Source organism: Oncorhynchus gorbuscha, linkage group LG05 (genome assembly GCF_021184085.1).
Source record: "Oncorhynchus gorbuscha isolate QuinsamMale2020 ecotype Even-year linkage group LG05, OgorEven_v1.0, whole genome shotgun sequence".
In the NCBI taxonomy this organism is placed as follows: Eukaryota; Metazoa; Chordata; class Actinopteri; order Salmoniformes; family Salmonidae; genus Oncorhynchus; species Oncorhynchus gorbuscha.
The window spans coordinates 69530542-69552083 of record NC_060177.1 but is presented as its reverse complement, the minus strand read 5'-3'; the positions used below and the strand labels follow the sequence as shown (position 1 = coordinate 69552083).

The window sequence follows — 21542 nt, the reverse complement described above, 5'->3', positions numbered from 1 at the left end:
CAAAATACAGAAGGTTATTGTGACCTTAACTCAGACTAGTCTGACAACCTGATTCCTCCCAGCATGTTGTTCTCCTCAGGACTGTAAGAAATAGCAACATAGATTAGGTGTGGTCTAGTTGATCACAATTGTAACCATGGGATAGCCTGGTCCCAGAAAGGTTTGTACTCTTGCCAACTCCATTGCTGGCATTGTTTGTCATGGCCATGAGTGACAGGGAGGTGGCATGAAAGTACAAACAGACTGACACTCAGGCGAGTCAGACCAGAAATAGCAACAGAGAACAGGTGCGGTCCAGTTGTCTAGAACAGTAACCACGTGACACAGATTATAAATGGTCTGAATGAAATGTGGAGGGGCTGTTGACTATGATGACATATTATTGTATATTGGTAATATAAAGGGGGATACCTAGTCAGTTGTACAACTGAATGATTTCAACTGAAATGTGTCTCTGGATCAGAGAGGTGCGGGGGGCTGCCTTAATCGACATCCATATATACACTACCGTTCAACAGTTTGGGGTCACTTAGAAATGTCCTTGTTTTTGAAAGAAAATCCATTAAAATAACATTGATCAGAAATACAGTGTAGACATTGTTAATTGTACATTACTATTTACTATAATTACTATCCAAGTTTGTGTGACATTGGCACAATATTTCCCACATTTTCTAACATCCCCCATCCAAAGTTTAAAGACAATATTGTAAATCTCATAAAGACCATACCTAGATGTTTGAATTTGCTGCATTTTGCTGTATAGGACTACCCCTATATAATTTTTCCATTATGATCTTATCTATTTTCCAAAATGATGATAAAGGCATAATTGTAACTGACACATTGTTGCACATCTTGACTCCATCTGCTTAACCCCGGCACGCCGCTGCCAGAGACGCTCTCAATCATGTGCACCAGCACCTCCTGTTCTGTTTACTGTTCTCTGAAGCGGAGCATGATTTCTGGGCGGGGGCTGAGAGACTGACGGCAGTGATGCTCAGAACGAGTAGCCATTATTGACTTCACAAATAATTAATTTCAGAAAGAAGGTCTTGTAATATCGGTCGAGGTTTACTGTTTTCATTAACATTTGGCTCATATCACAGTTTGTTTTATTTATTTATTAGTGGGTAGCACAGCCTACATGGATTTATACGGAAAGGTAAGATCTTACCAGCATCTATCTGTATAGTATCCAGGTTTAATGAGGCTATACAGAACTCCAAATACACATCATCATTACATTGATCAAATTAATGTAGTAGACTAAACGCACATTTGTAAAATGTAATATTGTTTATTCTAAAAGCAAGCATTGTTTTTGCTAATGCCACAGAGGAAATGTTATAGTTGCCAAAATACTTCATTAGTAAAATGAAAATGGCCACAAAAAGATTTTAAAAAAATGTTTATGCAGTCTTCATGTAGTTTTAAATGGTTTTCTTGAGCTTATCAAGAGTAATGCAGGCCCACAGCAGTTGTCAACGTGACTGTGTTGTATGCTGAATGATGTCGTCACATTGCTTTAATATTCCAATCTCCTGGAGCGCTTTTTGCATTATGAAGACTACAAGCCCCATATTGTGAACTTTGACGTCGTTGAACGTGCTTACAACGCTTTCCAACGGTTCAGTTTCGGGAAAACACGGGGACAGCTCCGAGGTGCTGAAATTGCCTCGGCTCAAACAGAACCGTCTCCAACAGTAAGAATTTATATAACAACAGCCAGATATATAAACTAGGAAAAGCCACTGACTGACACGAAGCCTTCGAATGAGGTTTGTTTGCTATAATGTCGTCAGATATGTTTTCTACATCATGTCAATTTTTCTAGACTGTGATATAATTTCGGAAAGAACTTGATTGACATAGGGCGGCTACTATAGATTACAGTGTATTTGCGATTATCCAACATTCTGTGAGGTTTCATCCAATTTAAGAGGACTACATCTGTGTAGCAAAATGGAAGCGTGTATTTTCGTCGTCATCATAACATTTTAAAATGGAAATTAGCGCATTAAACACCTAAAATGAGGTGTCCTTGTATAGCTTATTGCGTAAGGTAAAATGACATTTTGTTTACGAAACATTGTACAGTGTTGTTAATAGTGCAATTGTAGACTTGCTTGATGTAAAACCGAAAGCATCATTCTTCGTGTAACAGAACAAATAGAACAGGCACATGCTTGACATGGCAGATTGCTGAGGCACAGTGAAAACATTAAGGCTATTAGGAACAAAGATGTCTGCTGTAGCCTAGTTGTATTTTTGTAGAATGCTGACAAATGATGGAGAATTTTGCAAGAACGATTCAACATTCCACATTTTGTATTTGCTAGAGTCAGTAATTGGATTGTAGAATTGATTGGCACACCCCTTGATAAATCAAAGCCTAATTGATCAAACACCTTGTGAAGGACCTGACTGATGTTCATTGGCAGGCACATAGATGTGAGGATGTAGAACACAGGTGGACTCTTCAATTCCCCAGGGTGTGTAGTGCTTTTCTGGTTTATTCCACAAAGCCATCTGCTATCAGACACACAGTCTGTGCTTTTAACACCTAACTGAGAGACTGGTGTCAATCTGGTCTGAGCATTTCATATTAGTCTTACGTTAATCAGAGACACTCCATTTAGTATGAAATGTTACGTTTTGTATGGTATGTATTCATTTTGTGGTTGTTCACCACCCATTTCGTATATGATATATGTTACGAATTACAATTTATATTATATGTTACTGTAACAGTATAACTTTAGACCGTCCCTCGCACATACCCGGTTCGCGAACACATCAACAACAGTCACCCTCGAAGTATCGTTACCCATCGCTCCACAAAAGCCGCGGACCTTGCAGAGCAAGGGGAACCACTACTTCAAGGTCTCAGAGCAAGTGACATCACCGATTGAAACGCTATTTAGCGCGCACCACCGCTAACTAGCTAGCCATTTCACATCCGTTACACTCACCCCCTTTTTGACCTCCTCCTTTTCCGCAGCAACCAGTGATCCGGGTCACGGCACCAATGTAACAGTATATAACTTTACACCGTCCCCTCGCCCCAACCTGGGCTCGAACCAGGGACCCTCTGCACACATCAACAACAGTCACCCACAAAGCATCGTTACCCATCACTCCACAAAAGCCTTGCAGAGCAAGGGGAACCACTACTTCTAGTTAGCCGTTTCACATCCGTTACATTACAAATTTTCCAAATGTACAATATGTTACACATTTGCAAAAGGTAGAATATGTAAACAATTTACAAAACGTATGATATGTTACTAGGTGGCTAACGTTAGCTAGCTGGCTAATATAGCTAGGCTAGGGGTTAGGTTTAGAGGTTAGGGTTAAGGTTAAGGTTAGGATTAAGTTTAGGAGTTAAAGGTTAAAGGGTAAAGGTTAGTGGAAGGGTTATCTAAAAGGGTTAAGGTTAGGGTTTAGGGGAAGGTTTAGCTAACATGCTAAGTAGTTGCAGAGTAGCTAAAAAGTAGTAAGTAGTTGAAAAGTTGATAATTAGCTAAAATGTTAAAGTGTCACAGGATTTACGTTTACAATGTTATGTCTAGTCTATGAAACCAGGCTGGGTCTGTGTGTGATTAGTTTAATAATTTATTCTTCTTTTACACGTCCTTGACGTCCCTCCTCCATGCAACATTTCTAAACCTTAAATAGTACAATTTCTAATTCCAATGAGTTGATTTTAAGTTTGTCATGACCTTTTACACTGTGACTCCTGATATTACCAGATGTCTGCCACTCAGGGGACTCAAGGGAAGGAGGGCGGGGACCAGAACTTTGACTACATGTTCAAGCTGCTGATCATTGGGAACAGCAGTGTGGGTAAAACCTCCTTCCTTTTCCGCTACGCTGACGACGCCTTCACCTCAGCCTTCGTCAGCACTGTGGGCATCGACTTCAAAGTCAAGACTGTCTACAAGAATGACAAGAGGATTAAATTGCAGATCTGGGTAAGTCTGTCTCCAAAGTCCAGGGTACTTACTATTGTAATAGATCATGTCTAATGTAAGTATAGCTTTTCAACTACAGTTTGGACAAATATCAGCTATTCATTCAACTGCAATATTGATCTTATCTTGCCTTGGTTAATGAACAGTGATTTTGATCATTTGATCTAAATACTCAACAGTATTAAACTCAACATGTCAATGCCAGTTTTAGTAGATGACCAGTGCTGTAAAATGGCTACATTCAAAACAGTTTAACAATGGCCAGAAAAGCCATTAAGCAGTGCTGAGCTTTTCAAGATGATTCTGCCTTTGCAACCACACACCAACTTACTTCTTTGCATGACATCATGGAGAAACTCAATACTTTGTATCTCTCATTGAAATCCATTTTGATATCACCAGCGTATTGCCGCTAGCTCATAAGTAGTATGCATATTAGGAGACATCCTGACCTACAGTAGTCATAGGAACTATAGGCTCCTGTTAGAAGTTGCCCGCAGGCACAGATCTAGTTTACATTATCCCAACCCTAACATTAACCATTAGAAGGAAAAATACATAAGAGACCATAAATCAGCCTCTAGAGGCAAATTCATTCTTCTCTTACAGGGGCTCAGCATCAGCCTAGAGTAGTCAATCTATTTCAGACATTGTCAGTCTCTCATTATTACAATTATGCACTCTCATTCATTCCCAAGGGGCTCGTAACTATTGAAATAATCAGTGTCTTCTCATGTCATTTGTATTCTAGCCTCCCAAGGAGTTTTTGGAGGACTAACCTAACAGTGGGCTAATGGAGGTTCTATTGAACATGAAACAAAAGCCTTTACTAATTGTTAAGGGGAGTCTGGAAAAATAAACTCCCCTGTCCAATCTCCCTTTCTTTTAACCGAATGTCCCTGGTCTGTAAACCACATTAGACTGTCAATCCATAGCCAGGCCCCTTCCCCTGTCCCCTACTCTTGATCAATAACAATCTAGCACTGTGACAGGTTGTAACTAGATGGCTCATGGTTGGCCAAACATTCATTCCCTCCATTTCTCCTGGGTAAATTGTTTTCAGAAAACACACTTGTAGTTAAACTTAACAAACATAATTGTTTTCTGCTTCAAATCTTTTTGTCCATTCCGGTTATGGTTACCAAGCAACTGGTATACTGACTTCTACATTGTTATAGATTTCTATGAGCCAACTAGGATCCAGTCACAATTACATTTGAGGTGGCTTGTGACGCTTATCTGTATGAACAACGCCTAGAGTGATTGAATGCGAGACAGGGCAACGTAGGGAACCGAGACAGGGCAACGTAGAGAACCGAGACAGGGCAACGTAGGGAACCGAGACAGGGCAACGTAGGGAACCGAGACAGGGCAACGTAGGGAACCGAGACAGGGCAACGTAGGGAACCGAGACAGGGCAACGTAGGGAACCGAACAGGGCAACGAGACAGGGCAACGTAGGGAACCGAACCGAGAGGGAACCGAGACAGGGCAACGTCCGAGACAGGGCAACGTAGAGAACCGAGACAGGGCAACCGTACAGAGAACCGAGACAGGGCAACGTAGGGAACCGAGACAGAGAGAACCGAGACAGGGCAACGTAGGAACCGAGACAGGGCAACGTAGAGAACCGAGACAGGGCAACGTAGAGAACCGAGACAGGGCAACGTAGACAGGGCAACCGAGACAGGGCAACGTAGAGAACCGAGACAGGGCAACGTAGAGAACCGAGACAGGGCAACGTAGAGAACCGAGACAGGGCAACGTAGAGAACCGAGACAGGGCAACGTAGAGAACCGAGACAGGGCAACGTAGAGAACCGAGACAGGGCAACGTAGAGAACCGAGACAGGGCAACGTAGAGAACCGAGACAGGGCAACGTAGAGAACCGAGACAGGGCAATGTAGAGAACCGAGACAGGGCAACGTAGAGAGCCGAGACAGGGCAATGTAGAGAGCCGAGACAGGGCAATGTAGAGAACCGAGACAGGGCAATGTAGAGAACTGAGATGGGGCAATGTAGAGAACCGAGACAGATGGATGTGTCATCGTTAGCAGGATGCTTGTAACCCTTAGCTGAAGGACATCATCACTGAATACCACTCCTCTCAGACTGTGTTCCCCTCCTGTGGTTGGCCGACTTTGCCTAAGGCTATTTTAATTAGGAGGTTTCGGAGATGGAAGAGTTTGTTTGTGAGCAGCTCTGAGGCAGATAAGGCTTCAGTTTAAAGCCTTCTTCCTCCAAACACCCACTTTTTCTCTCTCTTAGAGAGGCAATGCTGTTCGCTGTCATATTTACTGTCTGTTTCACCAATTCATTGGTCCCAGACAGGACTGTAGCAGTTAATCAGCTGATTTGCATGGGACACAAATCACGCACACTTTATCAGGAAGCAGAAAAGCAGGGTTGAATGTAAACAGTTTAAATTCTGAGTAATAAGGGCAATTGTTTTTCTGTCAGTGAAGGAAAGACAAGCAGGTTCTAACAGAGGCAGAATTGCCAGAGAGAGCATTCAAATGAATACCTCTAGGTTGTCTAATTGGGCGTTTTGAGAGAACTGTTCCTTCAGTGGTCATTTTATAATAATGGATGATGTCCTTGTTGGATTTACAATATTAATCACGTGAAATAGTGTGTCATAGTCATTTGCAAATACAGTTACGTTTACTGGTTATAGTTTTATGTATTATCATAATCATGTTTGAGTACTGTACTATTTATTCCTGACGAGCCACAGTATACCAGAATTGACCAGTAAGATTCAATCCCTACTGTCACTCTGCACTGACTGTACTAAATGTTCTGTCCATTTCTTGGGCTTATTCACACTGTGGTCCATGGTGATGCATAAACAAACTCAGTCAGGTAGTTACTAATGGAAGTCCTGTTCACTGGACTCAGCAGGATTTTTCTGTCTTGCTGTGTCTTTTAGCTAAGAACAAGCAAAGCTACACACTCAAATAACCCAGAGATAAAAAAGGTCATCGTCAAGCACTTTGCCCTGAATCGATATAGTAATGAAGTGTGTGGATGCATACAGTATGTCCTCAGTATTCAGCCAAGAGGAAAGTCTGCAGTCAAAGCATTGTCTAGATTTAATGTAAAGTAATGTCAGTCTGCCAAACAAGAGAACCATTAGCACAATGTGTGAAAAAGGCTCAAATGATTTCCTTTCAAAACATTATATAGGAGTCAGTAATTATATAGGTCTACTGTTCATATTGTATTGTACAAAAAATAACACACACACATCTGTACACCCTCATGCATGTGTATAAGTAGGTGCACATACAATACATCAATGAGTTAGTGTGTATTATTGTGGGTTTCCATTGCTCAGCCCAGCTGCTGTATGAAGGAGATGGAGGGAGGCAGCCTTTGAGCTGTGTGTGCTTTTGAAGGTCAGAGATGTCCTCTGGCTACCACACAGACATAATTATAGCCATATACACAGAGCAGAGCAGGCCTCTCTGGAGCTAATGTAACCCAGCACTGTTTTGGCTTAGAATCCCCTACAGAACACAGATGACAGATAGTTTTAGTGTTTTCACAAAAGGACAGTGGGATTTTGACCCCTCAAACGACCTACTTCAAACATGAGTTGGAAATCAGACAAAATTTTGCCATTTTCCTTTTGATGAATCAGACAGTCTGCTACATGACTGATATGCTATCTAGAGTACCAGCTATGACAATCAATAGCCCCTATACAATATGTTTACTGTAAGCCCATAGACATTACATAATACAATATGGTACTTCCAGTAGGCCTCAGCCACCACAGTGGCTTTACTGGGGAAACTTGAACCTCTAGAATCTGTGAATAGATAATAACCTTCAAATCAATGACAGCCATGCAGCATACATGATAATCATAGCCGGCCAAACCAGTCAGCGATGCATTATGCATATGATAATCACAACCAGCCAAACCGGTCCAGAATAAATACACACATGAAGGATGGGAGACTTTCTCTGTGACTAACTGCTAGTTATCTGTGTGACTGTGTATGTGTGTGTGTGTGTCTGTGTGTGTGTGTGCATGCATGTGCATTTGTTTGTGACCAGCAATAATAATGTTCTGTATCTCTCCAGGACACGGCGGGACAGGAGCGGTACCGGACCATCACCACTGCTTACTACCGCGGAGCCATGGGCTTCATCCTTATGTATGACATCACAAACGAGGAGTCCTTCCATTGTGTGCAGGACTGGTGAGTTTTACTGGGGTACAAAACATTTTCACCCTCTCTAGGAGGAAAACGGGGGCCGAATAGCATACGTTTCTTTTCTCATCGAAAGCCAATACGTACCAACAATACATCTTTCATCACGTTGGTACGACTGCAATGTTGTGTCAGTACATCATTCATCATGAAATGCATCAGGGAAGGAAGCAACTTCAGATGCCATGTTATGTTATGGATTAAGTACTGTTTATCTTAACCACATTCTCAGAAAGACTACATATCTTTATGGACAAGGACAACAGAAGAGGTGTGTTGTTGTTGGGTTGTAATTGAGACAGGATGAGTATAAGATTTCTCCCTGTGAAGAAACAGACCCAAATAGCTGACCTTCATCCCTTTCTGTATCTCCTTATCTAAGCGTATTGATTAGAGCGCTTGCTGTCAGAGAGCCACTAGCCCACCTGTGTGGGGGTCCCTGGAAAGGTCGGGCAAAGTCATGAATCGCTGTCTTTGTAAACCACACAAGCTATTTCCATCTGAATACTGAATACCTACACTAACCTGTACTGTGTGTTTCCTGTACCTGGATTCAACATGATTTATTCAGGACTGGAAATAAGAACACAAGAGGAGTCTATTTCATCAGTCAGAAACAATAGTTTTCTGGGATAAAGTCTACCAGAATGTTTTGATGGATGCACTTGACAAAACTATGAACTGTCTCAAGGTGAAACAAAAAGAGTGTTGGCATTGTGTGTGGGGCATAATGTGTAGAAATGAGACTGGTTAAACATCTCTGTTCACTGTGGTTGTGTAATATAATATGAACAAAAATATAAAGATGTAACAATTTCAACAATTTTACTGAGTTACAGTTCATATAAGGAAATCAGTCAATTGAAATAAATTATTTAGGCCCTGATCTATGGATTTCACATGACTGGGCAGGGGCGCAGCCTTGGGTGAGCCTGGGAGGGCATAAGCCCACCCACTGGGGAGCCAGGCCCAGCCAATCAGAATGAGTTTTTCCCCAGAAAAGGGATTTATTACAGATAGAAATACTCCTCAGTTTCATCAGCTGTCGGGGAGGCTGGTCTCCGACAATCCCGCAGGGGAAGAAGCTGGATGTGGAGTTCCTGAGCTGGCATGGCTACACGTGGTCTGCGGTGGTGATGCCTGTTGGATGTACTGCCAAATTCTCTACAACAGCATTGGAGTCAGCTTATGGTAGATAAATGAACATGAAATTATCTGGCAACAGCTCTGGAGGACATTCCTGCAGTCAGCATGCCAATTTCTTGCTCCCTCAAAACTTGAGACATCTATGGCATTGTGTTGTGTGACAAAACTGCACATTTTAGAGTGGCCTTTTATTGTCCCCAGCACAAGGTACACCTGTGTAATAATCATGCTGGTTAATCAGCTTCTTGATATGCCACATTTGTCAGGTGGATGGATTATCTTGGCAAAGAAGAAATTCTCACTAACAAGGATGTAAACAAATGTGTGCACAACATTTGAGTGAAAATAAGCGTTTTGTGCGTATGGAACATTTCTGGTATCTTTTATTTCAGCTCATGAAACATGGGACCAACACTGTACATGCATTTATATTTTTGTTTAGTATAGTTACAGTAGCTAATGACTGGTATTTTCCTGGACCTGTTCAAATCAGTGAGCTTTTTCTCTAGACCAGGTATTCCCAAACTGGGGTACGCAATGCCGTCGGGGGCACACCAAATAAAAATGTGATTCACTTTTTCTTTTTTTAACATTTCCTTATTTCTCTGTGATGTGTTTCTTTATTTCTATGTTTTGGCCGGGTATGGTTATTAATTAGGGACAGCTGTCTATCATTGTCTCTGACTGAGAGTCATACTTAGGTAGCCCTTTTTCCCTCCTTTCAGTGTGGGTAGTTAACTTTGTTAGAGGCATCATAGTCCTGTTAAGCTTCACGGTCGTTTTGTATTGTTTATGGTTTTTGTTGGCGACATTCTAAATAAAAGGAATATGTACGCTCACCACGCTGCGCTCTGGTCCGCTTCTTACGACGTCCGTGACAATTTGCCAAGGCAGGATACTCTGGCAGTGGCTTCTGATTAAATTATATTTTCACAGAACCTCTTCTTGCAATTTCAATGAGGCTCTCTTGTTCAAATATTGGTAAGTGGACTGGAGGCAGGGCATGAAAGGGATAACGAATCCAGTTGTTTGTGTCATCCGTTTTGGGAAAGTACCTACGTAATTGCGCACCCAACTCACTATATCACATTTGACATTGTCCATCAGCTTGAGTTCATTTGCACAAAAAAATCATACATTGATGGAAAGATCTGTGTGTTGTCCTTGTTAATGCAGGCAGAGAAGAGCTCCAACTTCTTAATCATAGCCTCAGTTTCGTACCGCACATTGAATATAGTTGCGGAGAGTTCCTGTAATCCTAGATTCAGATCATTCAGGTGAGAAAAAACATTGTGTGAGAAACGGTCAGAGAAACGGCAAGCTGTCAGACAAATGAAAATTATGGTCAGTAAAGAAGACTTTAAGCTCGTCTCTCAATTTAAAAAACATGGCAATACTTTGCCCCTTGATAACCAGCGCACTTCTGTATGTTGTAAAAGCGTTACATGGTCGCTTCCCATATCATTGCATAGTGCAGAAAATACACGAGAGATCAGGGGCCTTGCTGTAACAAAGTTAACCATTTTCACTGCAGTGTCCAAATGTCTTTCAAGCTGTCAGGCTTGCTGCGGGACAGGGCACCGCTGAGGCTGGGCACCCTGGAGGCGCTGGAGGCTCCGGACTGGAGGAGGCCGCTGGAAGCTCCAGACTGGAGGCTCCGGACTGGAGGCCGTGCCATGACACCTCACTGGAGGCTTCGTCCATGGACTGGAGGATTCTTGCCATGAATCATGGAGGCTTCCGGACTGGAGGCTTCGTGCGGATCATCACTGGAGGCTCCCAGACTGGAGGCCGTGCGGATCATCACTGGAGGCTTCTTGCCATGGACCATGACTCCATCACACTGGAGGCTTCGTGCCATGACACCTCACTGGAGGCTTCGTGCCATGGATCATCACTGGAGGATTCTTGCCATGAATCATCACTGGAGGCTTCTTGCCATGGACCATCACTGGAGGCTTCTTGCCATGGACCATCACTGGAGGCTTCTTGCCATGGATCATCACTGGAGGCTTCTTGCCATGGACCATCACTGGAGGCTTCTTGCCATGGATCATCACTGGAGGCTTCGTGCCATGGATCATCACTGGAGGCTTCTTGCCATGGATCATCACTGGAGGCTTCTTGCCATGGACCATCACTGGAGGCTTCTTGCCATGGATCATCACTGGAGGCTTCTTGCCATGGATCATCACTGGAGGCTTCTTGCCATGGACCATCACTGGAGGCTTCTTACCATGGATCATCACTGGAGGCTTCGTTCTGGGCGCAGGCACAGGACTCACCAGACTGGGGAGACATACTGGAGGCTTGGATCTGGGCGCAGGCACAGGACTCACTAGGCTGGGGAGACATCTTTGTTCTTGGTGGAGGCACCGGAAACACTGGGCTGTGGAGGTGCACTGGAGGTCTCGAGCGTAGAGCCTGCACAACCCGTCCTGGCTGGATGGTTATCTTCGCCCTGCAAATGCGGGGCGCTGGAACAGGATGCACTGGGCTGTGCAGACGTACCGGAGACACAGTGCACAGAGCCGGCGCAGGATATCCTGGGCTGAAGAGACGCACTGGAGACCAGGCGCGCTGAGCCGGCACCATCCTTCCTGGCTGGATGCTCACCCTAGCCCGGCAGAAGCGGGGAGCTGGGATGTAGTGCACCGGGCTGTGAACGCGCACTGGAGACACCGTGCGCTCCATCGCATAACACGGTGCCTGACCAGTACCACGCTTCTCCCCACAGTAAGCACAGGGAGTTGGCTCAGGTCGGGCTTCCTAGCTAGCCGTGTTCCCTCGTAACGATGGGCCCCTTTACCAGCTGCCTCCGCCTTCCTGGCTGCTTCCACCTGTTCCCATGGATGGCGATCCCTTCCGGCCAGGATCTCCTCCCATGTCCAGGATCTTTGCCGTCCAGGATGTCATCCCATGTCCAGTCCTCCTTTTTACCACACTGCTTGGTCCTTTTGTGGTGGGTAGTTCTGTCACGGACATCGTAAGGATTGGACCAAAGCGCAGCGTGGTGAACGTACATATTCCTTTTATTTAGAATGTCACCAACAAAAACCATAAACAATACAAACGACCGTGAAGCTTAACAGGGCTATGATGCCTCTAACAAAGTTAACTACCCACACTGAAAGGAGGGAAAAAGGGCTACCTAAGTATGACTCTCAGTCAGAGACAACAATAGACAGCTGTCCCTGATTGAGAACCATACCCGGCCAAAATATAGAAATAAAGGAACATAGAAAATAAAACATAGAATGCCCACCCCACATCACACCCTGACCTAACCAAATAGAGAAATAAAACGACTCTCTAAGGTCAGGGCGTGACACAAATCGCGCTGTTAAGACACTGATGCCCTTTGCAACCACGTACCTATGTGAGAGTGGATTCTCGGCCCTCGCTAGCATGAAAACGAAATACTGGCACAGACTGTGTATGGAAAAATAATGAGACTCTCTCCTTTCAATTCACAATTTTTCATGAACAAATAAGGTTTTATATTTAAGATGGCTAAATAAAGAGCAAAATGATTGATTATTATTATGTTATTATTTTTGCCCTGGTCCTATCAGAGTTCTTTGTCACTTCCCATGAGCCGGGTCATACTCATTCTTATGTTTAATAAATGTATCTTATAGTGTGTGTGTGGCAGGCTTACAATGATGGCAAAAGACAACATTTGAGAGTGTGCTGACCCTGGTGCTAGATGGGGTACGCAGCTGGAGGTTGAATGGAGGTACGGGTTGAATGTAGGTACGGGACTATAAAACGTTTGGGAACCACTGCTCTAGAGCATAGAGCAGACAGAGCACAACAATGCTTTATCATTCTATCCAACAACCTAAACATACTTCTTCTAATGGTAGGTTTTTATTCCATTCTCTATTATTCTTCCTGGTTACAAGGTTTAGGGCAAAGAAACATTGTTTCCATGGCAACGGCTCCTTCCCTGCCAGGCTTTATGTGAATGAGCTCGTGTCCTGACACAAACCAATTTCCTGTGTATGACGCAGTTGTCTCCTAATAGGGACGAAGGCACACCTATGCTGTTCACAGAAATAGACGCTGCTGCACCTCTCCTCTTCTCTCCTCTCCTGGTTATTGATCATTGAAACACATAACTAATAATTGTGAGAGATCAACATAGACATCGGTAATCATTTTGACACTAATTATAGGCTAACCTAGAGGTCAATTATATGTAAACATTTAATGCAAACCCCGGTTCAGAAAAGCTGTTTTTGACTGGGGTGTCATTTTGTGTTATAGCAGTCAATAGCCAGATGTGAATTGACCTATATCTCAACTCCTATGACCAGTCTGATCTGGACTGAGCAGTGCTGACATCACAGTACATTATTGTGTTCCGCTGGTGCTCTGGCCTTCTTTCTGTGTGGCCACAGGGGAAATGTGTTCCTGAAATGTTTCTCCCAGATTCCAGTCCTACTGTAGCACCTCATCGTCCTGATCTGATGATATAGGAGGTGTGTTGTTTTCACTGCATCAGCTTATAACTTATAGCGTCTAGTAGATAGATGCAGTGCTCTGTTTTGAGTTTTAGTTCCTGTTTTTCTCTGTTCATGTGTGTGTGTATGTGCATGTGCATGTGCAGGTCGACCCAGATTAAGACCTATTCGTGGGACAACGCCCAGGTGGTGTTGGCTGGGAACAAATGTGACATGCAGGAGGAGAGGGTGGTGGCTGCAGACAGTGGGAGACAACTGGCAGAACAACTGGGTGAGCTGCTGTCATTTCATTGATCAGGGACACTTTATATAAGCAGAGATAAAAGAATGAACACATTGAAACATCAACAGTCAGATAGATACGAAGATCTATAATGCTTCAGCTCATCCTGATTCGCAGCACCAGTGCCTACATGGGCTTCTGTAAGTCCATTGACTTATTGTCAGCATGACCTACAGTATTTGACAGCCTTACATTTCCACTAAGATATTACGTCAAGAGATTTCTGAACGTGGATAATTTACTTCTTGTAAACATCACCAACAATATATTATTCTGTCTCTCTATCCCTTCACAGGTTTTGAGTTCTTTGAGACAAGTGCCAAGGACAACATCAACGTCAAGCAGACCTTCGAGCGCCTCGTTGACATCATCTGTGACAGGATGTCCGAAAGCCTGGACACTGACACCGCCGTTACCATGGGAACACCCAGCGCCAAACTGACAGACAGCGCCCCGCCCCTCCAGCAGCCCGCCTGCAACTGTTAGTGGCTCCTCCCAGTTACTGTGTCGCCAAGATACCCAGTCCCTTAGATGTAGTCTGCATCCCAAATGACATCCTATTACCTATTTCAGAGTTTCTTAAACTATGGGTTGGGACGCAAAATGGGGCCTGGGCATGTGAGAGGTGAGTAGCATTATAGAATACATCTATAATCACACACAATTTCTTCTTAATATGAGTCGTTGGGAGGACGATTTGGTTCACGGGATGATGGTACATTTTTTATTTGGGTCTCGAGCTGAAATAGTTTAAGAACCCCTGCCTTATATAATGCACTACTTGAGCAGGACCCACATAGTGCTCTTGTCAAAAGTAGTTCACTATGTAGGGAATAGGGTGCTATTTTGGATACAGACAGTCTTAAAGGTACAATGCTGATATTTTTAAAACCTTAATATCATATAATTTCTGGGTAACAATAAAATAACTTACTGTTATTGTTTTCAATTAAAATGGTAAAAAATAAACAAAAATTGCTTCTTAGCAAAGAGCCATTTCTCAAGCAAGAATTTTGCTATGGCAAGTGGTCTTGGGAGTGGTCTGAGTGGGGACGGGAAAACTGAAAACTAGCTGTTATTGGCAAAGAGGTTTGGAACTCTCTTTCTTATTGGTCTATTTCCTAATTTAACGCCTGGTGTTGTCAATAGGCAGGCCAAAACTCCATTCCACCAAAACAGGCTGAAATTTCAGGCGGCCTTTTCAACTGCTCTTACACTAAAAGGGCATTATCATAATTTACACAGTCACAGTATTATTCCAACCTCATAGTATGGAAATATATATAAAACACAGGAAATCACATGTTTTACTGTACTGGGCCTTTAAAGCAGGGGTGCACAACTAAAGTCCTGGATGGCTGCTGTGAAGGCTGACTTTCCTCCTTGCCTTTTAGTCAGAGATTGACCAGTGTAGCTGCTGTAGGTGCACTGTCTGGCCAATCAGTGACAGTAGTTGATCAATTAAGTGCCAGGATGGAAGGAAAACCAGCAGGACTTCATCCCTAGTGGACTGCAGTTGTTCACACTTGTCTTTCTGTATCCTGCACTGTAACAGAAAACTGTAATTTATTCAGTCATTTTGAGTATTAGTAAAATACTCTGAAACTTTTTACTACAGCATACTGTATACTATGGTACATTGTGGGAAAACGTTTTGGTCGGAGAAGTCATTGCTTTGTTTTGAATGGTACTGTAATTCCACCCCACAGAATACAGCACCATACCGTATCTTTTGAGGGCCAAAAACCTTTTGACCACTAATGGGTGCATGGTATTGTTGTGCATCTCAAAAATGATATTTTTGTTTTTGTTTCGATGTTGAATCAGTCCCTAAATGTTCTGCATGTCAGCATTCAAGTTTTCAAGATATTGAAAACGCATCATACTGTGACACTTTCGGTATTTTGACATTTCTTTATCTTGAAAACTTGATTGCTGACATGCAAAAAAATAAGGGACTGTATCATCGGTGGACTAATGAAAAACATACATTAATGTAATATTCCCTTTAACATATTTTGAGGCTTGCACCTGCATGTGAGAACGCTGTACCAATTTGACTGCTATGTGGTGATAGTGACCCATTCATTCATAATGTATAGTGGACAGATTAGAGTGGCAGCAAGTCAAACTTTAAGTGGTTGAGCATGTTGCCAGGTCCTTTTGGTCTGTTTTGTAGTCGCTGTCAGCTTGGAAACCTTGGTTAAGGCCCCTAGATGGGCAAGTGATACAAAACACAAATATTAATAAATATGATATAATGTGTAAACACTTTACATAGCAGCCAACTTGCTTGCACCACTCCCTTGTAAAATACTGTAAAGTACAAACCCCTCCCCTCAATGAATTTCATTAATCCATTCATTCATTCTGATTACGGTAGAATTAACTTTTTTGTAGTATAATAGGGTACATTTGACGGTATTGTACTGTATGTGTCATTACCAAGTAATTGCATTGATACCGTATTTATATAATAGTAGGTGTACTGTAATACGAAATACAGAATTAGACTTGCCACTGAGCTGCCTGTAAGTTACTGTCAAATTCACAGCAACTCCTTTACAGTGTGGTGTGTTATCCGACCGCTTTTTTTCACTGAACATCAATGGCAATCAACTAGCCTTGGTGACAGTTTGTTTCTGCTCTCTTGCCAACTCTTTATGGAATTGTGGAGTTGGCAAGAGCACAGATCAGTGACCAGGCTAGCAATCAATGTATGTCCCTCTCCATAGCTGTGTTGAGGAACAGATACACACTTCACACCTTTACCTGGAAACACAGAGGGTCAATATAAGTCTGAGTCGATGTAGGCCTATTATAGTGGGGCTGATAATAGGACATTACAAACATACATTATTCTCTTTAGCTTACCATAACATATTTACAAAAATGATGCTTGTAAAGGCTTTTAGAATTCAATGTGTGGTCAATGCACGTACTGCACAGTAGCTTTCCAGCTGGCTTCAAAGACTTGTTATCAATTGTAATTCTGTGAGGAGAACCCATAGTTGTCACTGTTTTTACTGTCCATCGTAAAACCTGCTGGACACACAGTTATAATCAGTGCTTTCATTTATTTATCCTTCTATTTATGTATTTATTTTGTATGTATTGTTGTTACATAGTCTTCTGCCACAGCCAAACTATATCATTAAGTGTACTGTATACAAACTGGTAGGTAGTAGTGATTTCTGTTTGCAGTTTGTGTGTGCGTGCGTGACCGTGTGCCTGTGTGTTTTAGGAAAAATGAATGAGTGTGGCTGTGTGAGTACTTTCAATCATCTACCTTGGATAAAAACAAACGTGGCCTTTTAGTATTTCCAACATGGCCTCTTCTCCTTGTGCTCACCTGCTGCATTTATTTCATATTTAATGAATATACTATACATGCATTGTGTCTATGTGAGTACTGTATTATACTGTATGCATTGTGTCTATGTGAGTACTGTATTATACTATACATGCATTGTGTCTATGTGAGTACTGTATTATACTGTACATGTGTTTTGTAGTAGTAGTCCTGATGTGTGATCTGATGAGTGTCTGCATTTCTGCTAAACTGAATAGATCCTCTTTTCCTAGCCTTAATAAGAATAATACAAGTGTGATGTCAAATAGCCAATAACCTAAGTTGTGTTTTTATACCCAGACCCTTACATTTAGCTTTACCCAAACAATAAACCCTTCCCTCATTTCCAGCAGATTGACATTTCTTGTTTTGAATCTTGCCCTGGAGGCAGAACTGAGTGGTTTCTGCTAGATAGGCCAGCTGCAAAGTCAAAATTGTCTATGTTGTAGAAATTTATGAAAACAAACATGTGATCTTTGGTCTTAATTTAAGGTTAGGGTTAGGCATTAGGCTTAGCAATGTGGTCAAGGTTAGGGTTAAGGTAAGTTTAAAATCAGATTTTATGAATTTGTGGCTGTGCCACCTAGTGACCAGTCTGCAGAGCTGCCTCCAGTACATGATTTATGTCAATAAATACCAACCTGCTCATTTCCACTTCTCAAGAGAAATGAAAACATATAATTCACAAATTAAACACAGCCAAGATATGATATGTTATGACCGATGGATACTGAAGCCATGATAGATAGTCTGTCTGACTGGATAAACAGCAATATTCTATGAAACAAGCAAAACATCCATATTTCATATACCTGCTCCAGTATATGGGTTCCCTTTTATAAGAAACTAATGCACCTTTTTCACATCCCTGACAAGCTTAGGGATCATGTTATTATTGTCACTCCATCCTTGGCTGAAGCAAATTGTCCTTTACATCGAGAATGTCCTGTAAATCCCAGTAAGGATAATCTCTTCTATATATTAAGTGAATAGTTACATTGATCATTTAGCTACAAATGACCTAGAATCAGAATAGTAAAAATATATAATTGTGCCAAAAAACTGGCTGTAGTTTGTTTTGCACCATCTAGAGTTTCTGCATAGAAAAATTAAGGTTCAGAAAAGTTGCATGAAGACATTGAATTATCTATATTTCTATCAATAAAGGTGTATATTGTCTATGTTTAAGTGCTTCCTCATAGCTTTGTCTGTGGGGTGCAATGGGCCAACAAGTGCAATATTCTATGAATGATTTCCTGTACATAGTACTCCTAGTAGTTATACCTGCAGTAGAGTGACTGTTCTAATGTTCTTGTTGTACTGTACGGCACTGCAAGCATCACACACACTAAATATGTGCTTTATCTGGGATTCGCTGTGAGGTGTGTGTGTGTGTGTGTGTGTGTGTGTGTGTGTGTGTGTGTGTGTGTGTGTGTGTGTGTGTGTGTGTGTGTGTGTGTGTGTGTGTGTGTGTGTGTGTGTGTGTGTGTGTGTGTGTGTGTGTGTGTGTGTGTGTGTGTGTGTGTGTGTGTGTGTGTGTGTTACTTATTGTACGTGTTGACCTTTTCTACTGATGTATTCATGTACTACTTACTATATACTGTTCTTGTTAGCTAACTGTTGGTGAACTCGTACTATACGTCAAGATGCAGTGTTGTGAAAGATAGTCAGGGAAATGAGTATATGCCATATGCCGTACTGATATTAAGTCTATGTGATAAAAAAGGGAAATATCTCAACTCAAACATGATGTCTGTGTGAGACATTATTATTTACCTGTACATCAATAATAGGCATTATCCTGCTGAGTTTGAGACCACTGACGTCGCTCCCCTGTCATCTACTTCATCTGTGATCATGTACAGTATATTCATGACCGCCACTGGCCGGTGAAAAGCCACTTCAACATGTCATTACTGATGAAGGCTTAAGATGATAATAATGAATAACAATAATAATAATAATAATTCATTGTACTTATGAAGTGCTTTTAAAGAACTTGAAGAGGCTTTACATGAAACTATAGTACACTCACGCTCTGGTCACCTCATTAAAGTGTGGACTGATATTAAACTGGATATATTATTTGTACCTTTAAGTGCAAGCAATGTACAAACTATGTTTTTGAGATGATAGGAAATAAACAAATTGTACTCATGTCATGTGTGTATTGTGTTTGTGTGTGGAGATCCATTGGCTCCCTCTTGAGATCGTGTTCAGCTTGTCAGTGTGTTTGTGTGTGGAGATCCATTGGCTCCCTCTTGAGATCGTGTTCAGCTTGTCAGTGTGTTTGTGTGTGGAGATCCATTCGCACCCTCTTGAGATCGGTGTTCAGCTTGTCAGTGTGTTTGTGTGTGGAGATCCATTCGCTCCCTCTTGAGATCGGTGTTCAGCTTGTCAGTGTGTTTGTGTGTGGAGATCCATTCGCTCCCTCTTGAGATCGGTGTTCAGCTTGTTAGTGTGATCACTCTATTTCTAGAGAAAGTATGCCTCCTAAGGGACAAACTGGGTAAGTTAATATTTTACAAGTTCTACCCATTCAAGAAGATTTCAGCTGGTTTTGCTGCCCGTGTCCTGTATCACCTAACCTTGGCAAACTGAGAAAATGATTATTCTATGCATAGCATAGGGTTATGGATATGACCATGGGTTGAGGTCAAGGAAAGGATTAGGGTTGTGATTGAGGCTAGGGTATGGGTTGAACAGGGATGTGAACATGAAGCTAGGGTTAAAGTTAAGGTTGTGATTGAGGCTAGGGTATGGGTTGAACAGGGATGTGAACATGAAGCTAAGGCTAGGGTTTTGGCTACTTTTGAACCGGGGTGTGGACACGAAAGTAGGTTCAGGCTAGGATTAGGGTTGAACCGGGGTGTGACATGAAGCTAGGGTTAGAGTTTGTGTTGTTGTGTTTGAAGCTAGGTTGAACTCTAACCCTCAACCCTGACTCTAACCCAAGGTTCATGCCCACCTCCCAGTTCAACCTAACCCTAACCCTAGCCCAAACTACAAACAAAACCCTAACCTCATGTGGTTTTGGTAATGTCCGTTTTCACCACTAGAGGCCTTGCTTTCTCCACATACATCTAGTCTGGAATCAAACATGTACAGGCAGAAGTCCTCTTAGCACTGATCCAGACGACCCAAGCCTAAATCCTAACCTTATGGATGGACTAAGACATACACTATATATACAAACGTATGTGGACATCCCTTCAAATTAGTGGATTCGGCCATTTCAGCCACACCCGTTGCTGACAGGTGTATAAAATCGCACACACAGCCATGCAATCTCCATAGACAAACATTGGCAGTAGAATGACTTTACTGAAGAGCTCAGTGACTTTCAATGTGGCACCTTCATAGGATGCCACCCTTCGAACAAGTCAGTTCATCAAATGTCTACCCTGCTAGAGCTGCCCCGGTCAGTTTTAAGTGCTGTTATTGTGAATTGGAAATGTCTAGTAACAACAACGGCTCTGCTGCAAAGTGTTGGGCCACACAAGCTCACAGAACGGGACCACCGAATGCTGAAGCGAGTAGCTCGTAAAAAACATCTGTCCTCAGTTGCAACACTCACTAACGAGTTCCAAACGACCTCTGAAAAAAACGTCAGCACAAAACTGTTAGTCGGGAGTTTGGGTTTCCATGGCCGAGCAACCACACACAAGCCTAAGATTACCATGTGCAAAGCCAAGCATAGGCTGGAGTGGTGTAAAGCTCGCCGCCCTTGGACTCTGGAGCAGTGGAAACGCGTTCTCCGGAGTGATGGATCACGCTTCACCATCTGTCAGTCCGACGGACAAATCTGGGTTTGACGAATGACAGGAGAACATTACCTGCCCAAATGCATATTGCCAACTGTAAAGTTTGGTGGATGAGGATTAATGGTCTGGGGCAGTTTTTCATGGTTTCATCCTTAGTTCCAGTGAAGGGAAATCTTAACACTACAGCTTACAATGACATTCTAGACAATTCTATGCTTCCAAATTTGTGGCAACAGTTTGGGGAAGGCCTTTTCCTGTTTCAGCATGAGAATGGCCCCGTGCACAAAGAGAGGTCCATACAGAAATGGTTTGTCGAGATCGGTGT

At 42.5% G+C, this 21542-nt stretch overlaps 1 protein-coding gene across 2 annotated transcripts; it reads left to right on the top strand.

The window, feature by feature from the left end:
- Nucleotides 1-980: 980 nt before the first annotated feature.
- On the top strand, nt 981-18636 carry rab3c (RAB3C, member RAS oncogene family). Of its 2 annotated transcripts, none has more exons than XM_046350980.1 (5): nt 981-1165; nt 3756-3977; nt 8073-8191; nt 13965-14089; nt 14397-18636. In XM_046350980.1, exons 1-5 carry the CDS (start codon nt 1148-1150, stop codon nt 14585-14587), a joined length of 675 nt encoding a protein of 224 aa, XP_046206936.1. In that variant the 5' UTR covers nt 981-1147; the 3' UTR covers nt 14588-18636. The 2 variants fall into 2 exon arrangements, with proteins under 2 accessions (XP_046206936.1, XP_046206937.1); XM_046350981.1 differs by lacking the exon at nt 981-1165 and adding an exon at nt 1642-1781.
- Nucleotides 18637-21542: the final 2906 nt, after the last annotated feature.

Coding starts and splice junctions, on each gene's coding strand:
- rab3c (XM_046350980.1), top strand. Junction 8,192..13,964: donor TTCCATTGTGTGCAGGACTG/GTGAGTTTTACT, acceptor GTGCATGTGCAG/GTCGACCCAGATTAAGACCT. Junction 14,090..14,396: donor ACAACTGGCAGAACAACTGG/GTGAGCTGCTGT, acceptor ATCCCTTCACAG/GTTTTGAGTTCTTTGAGACA.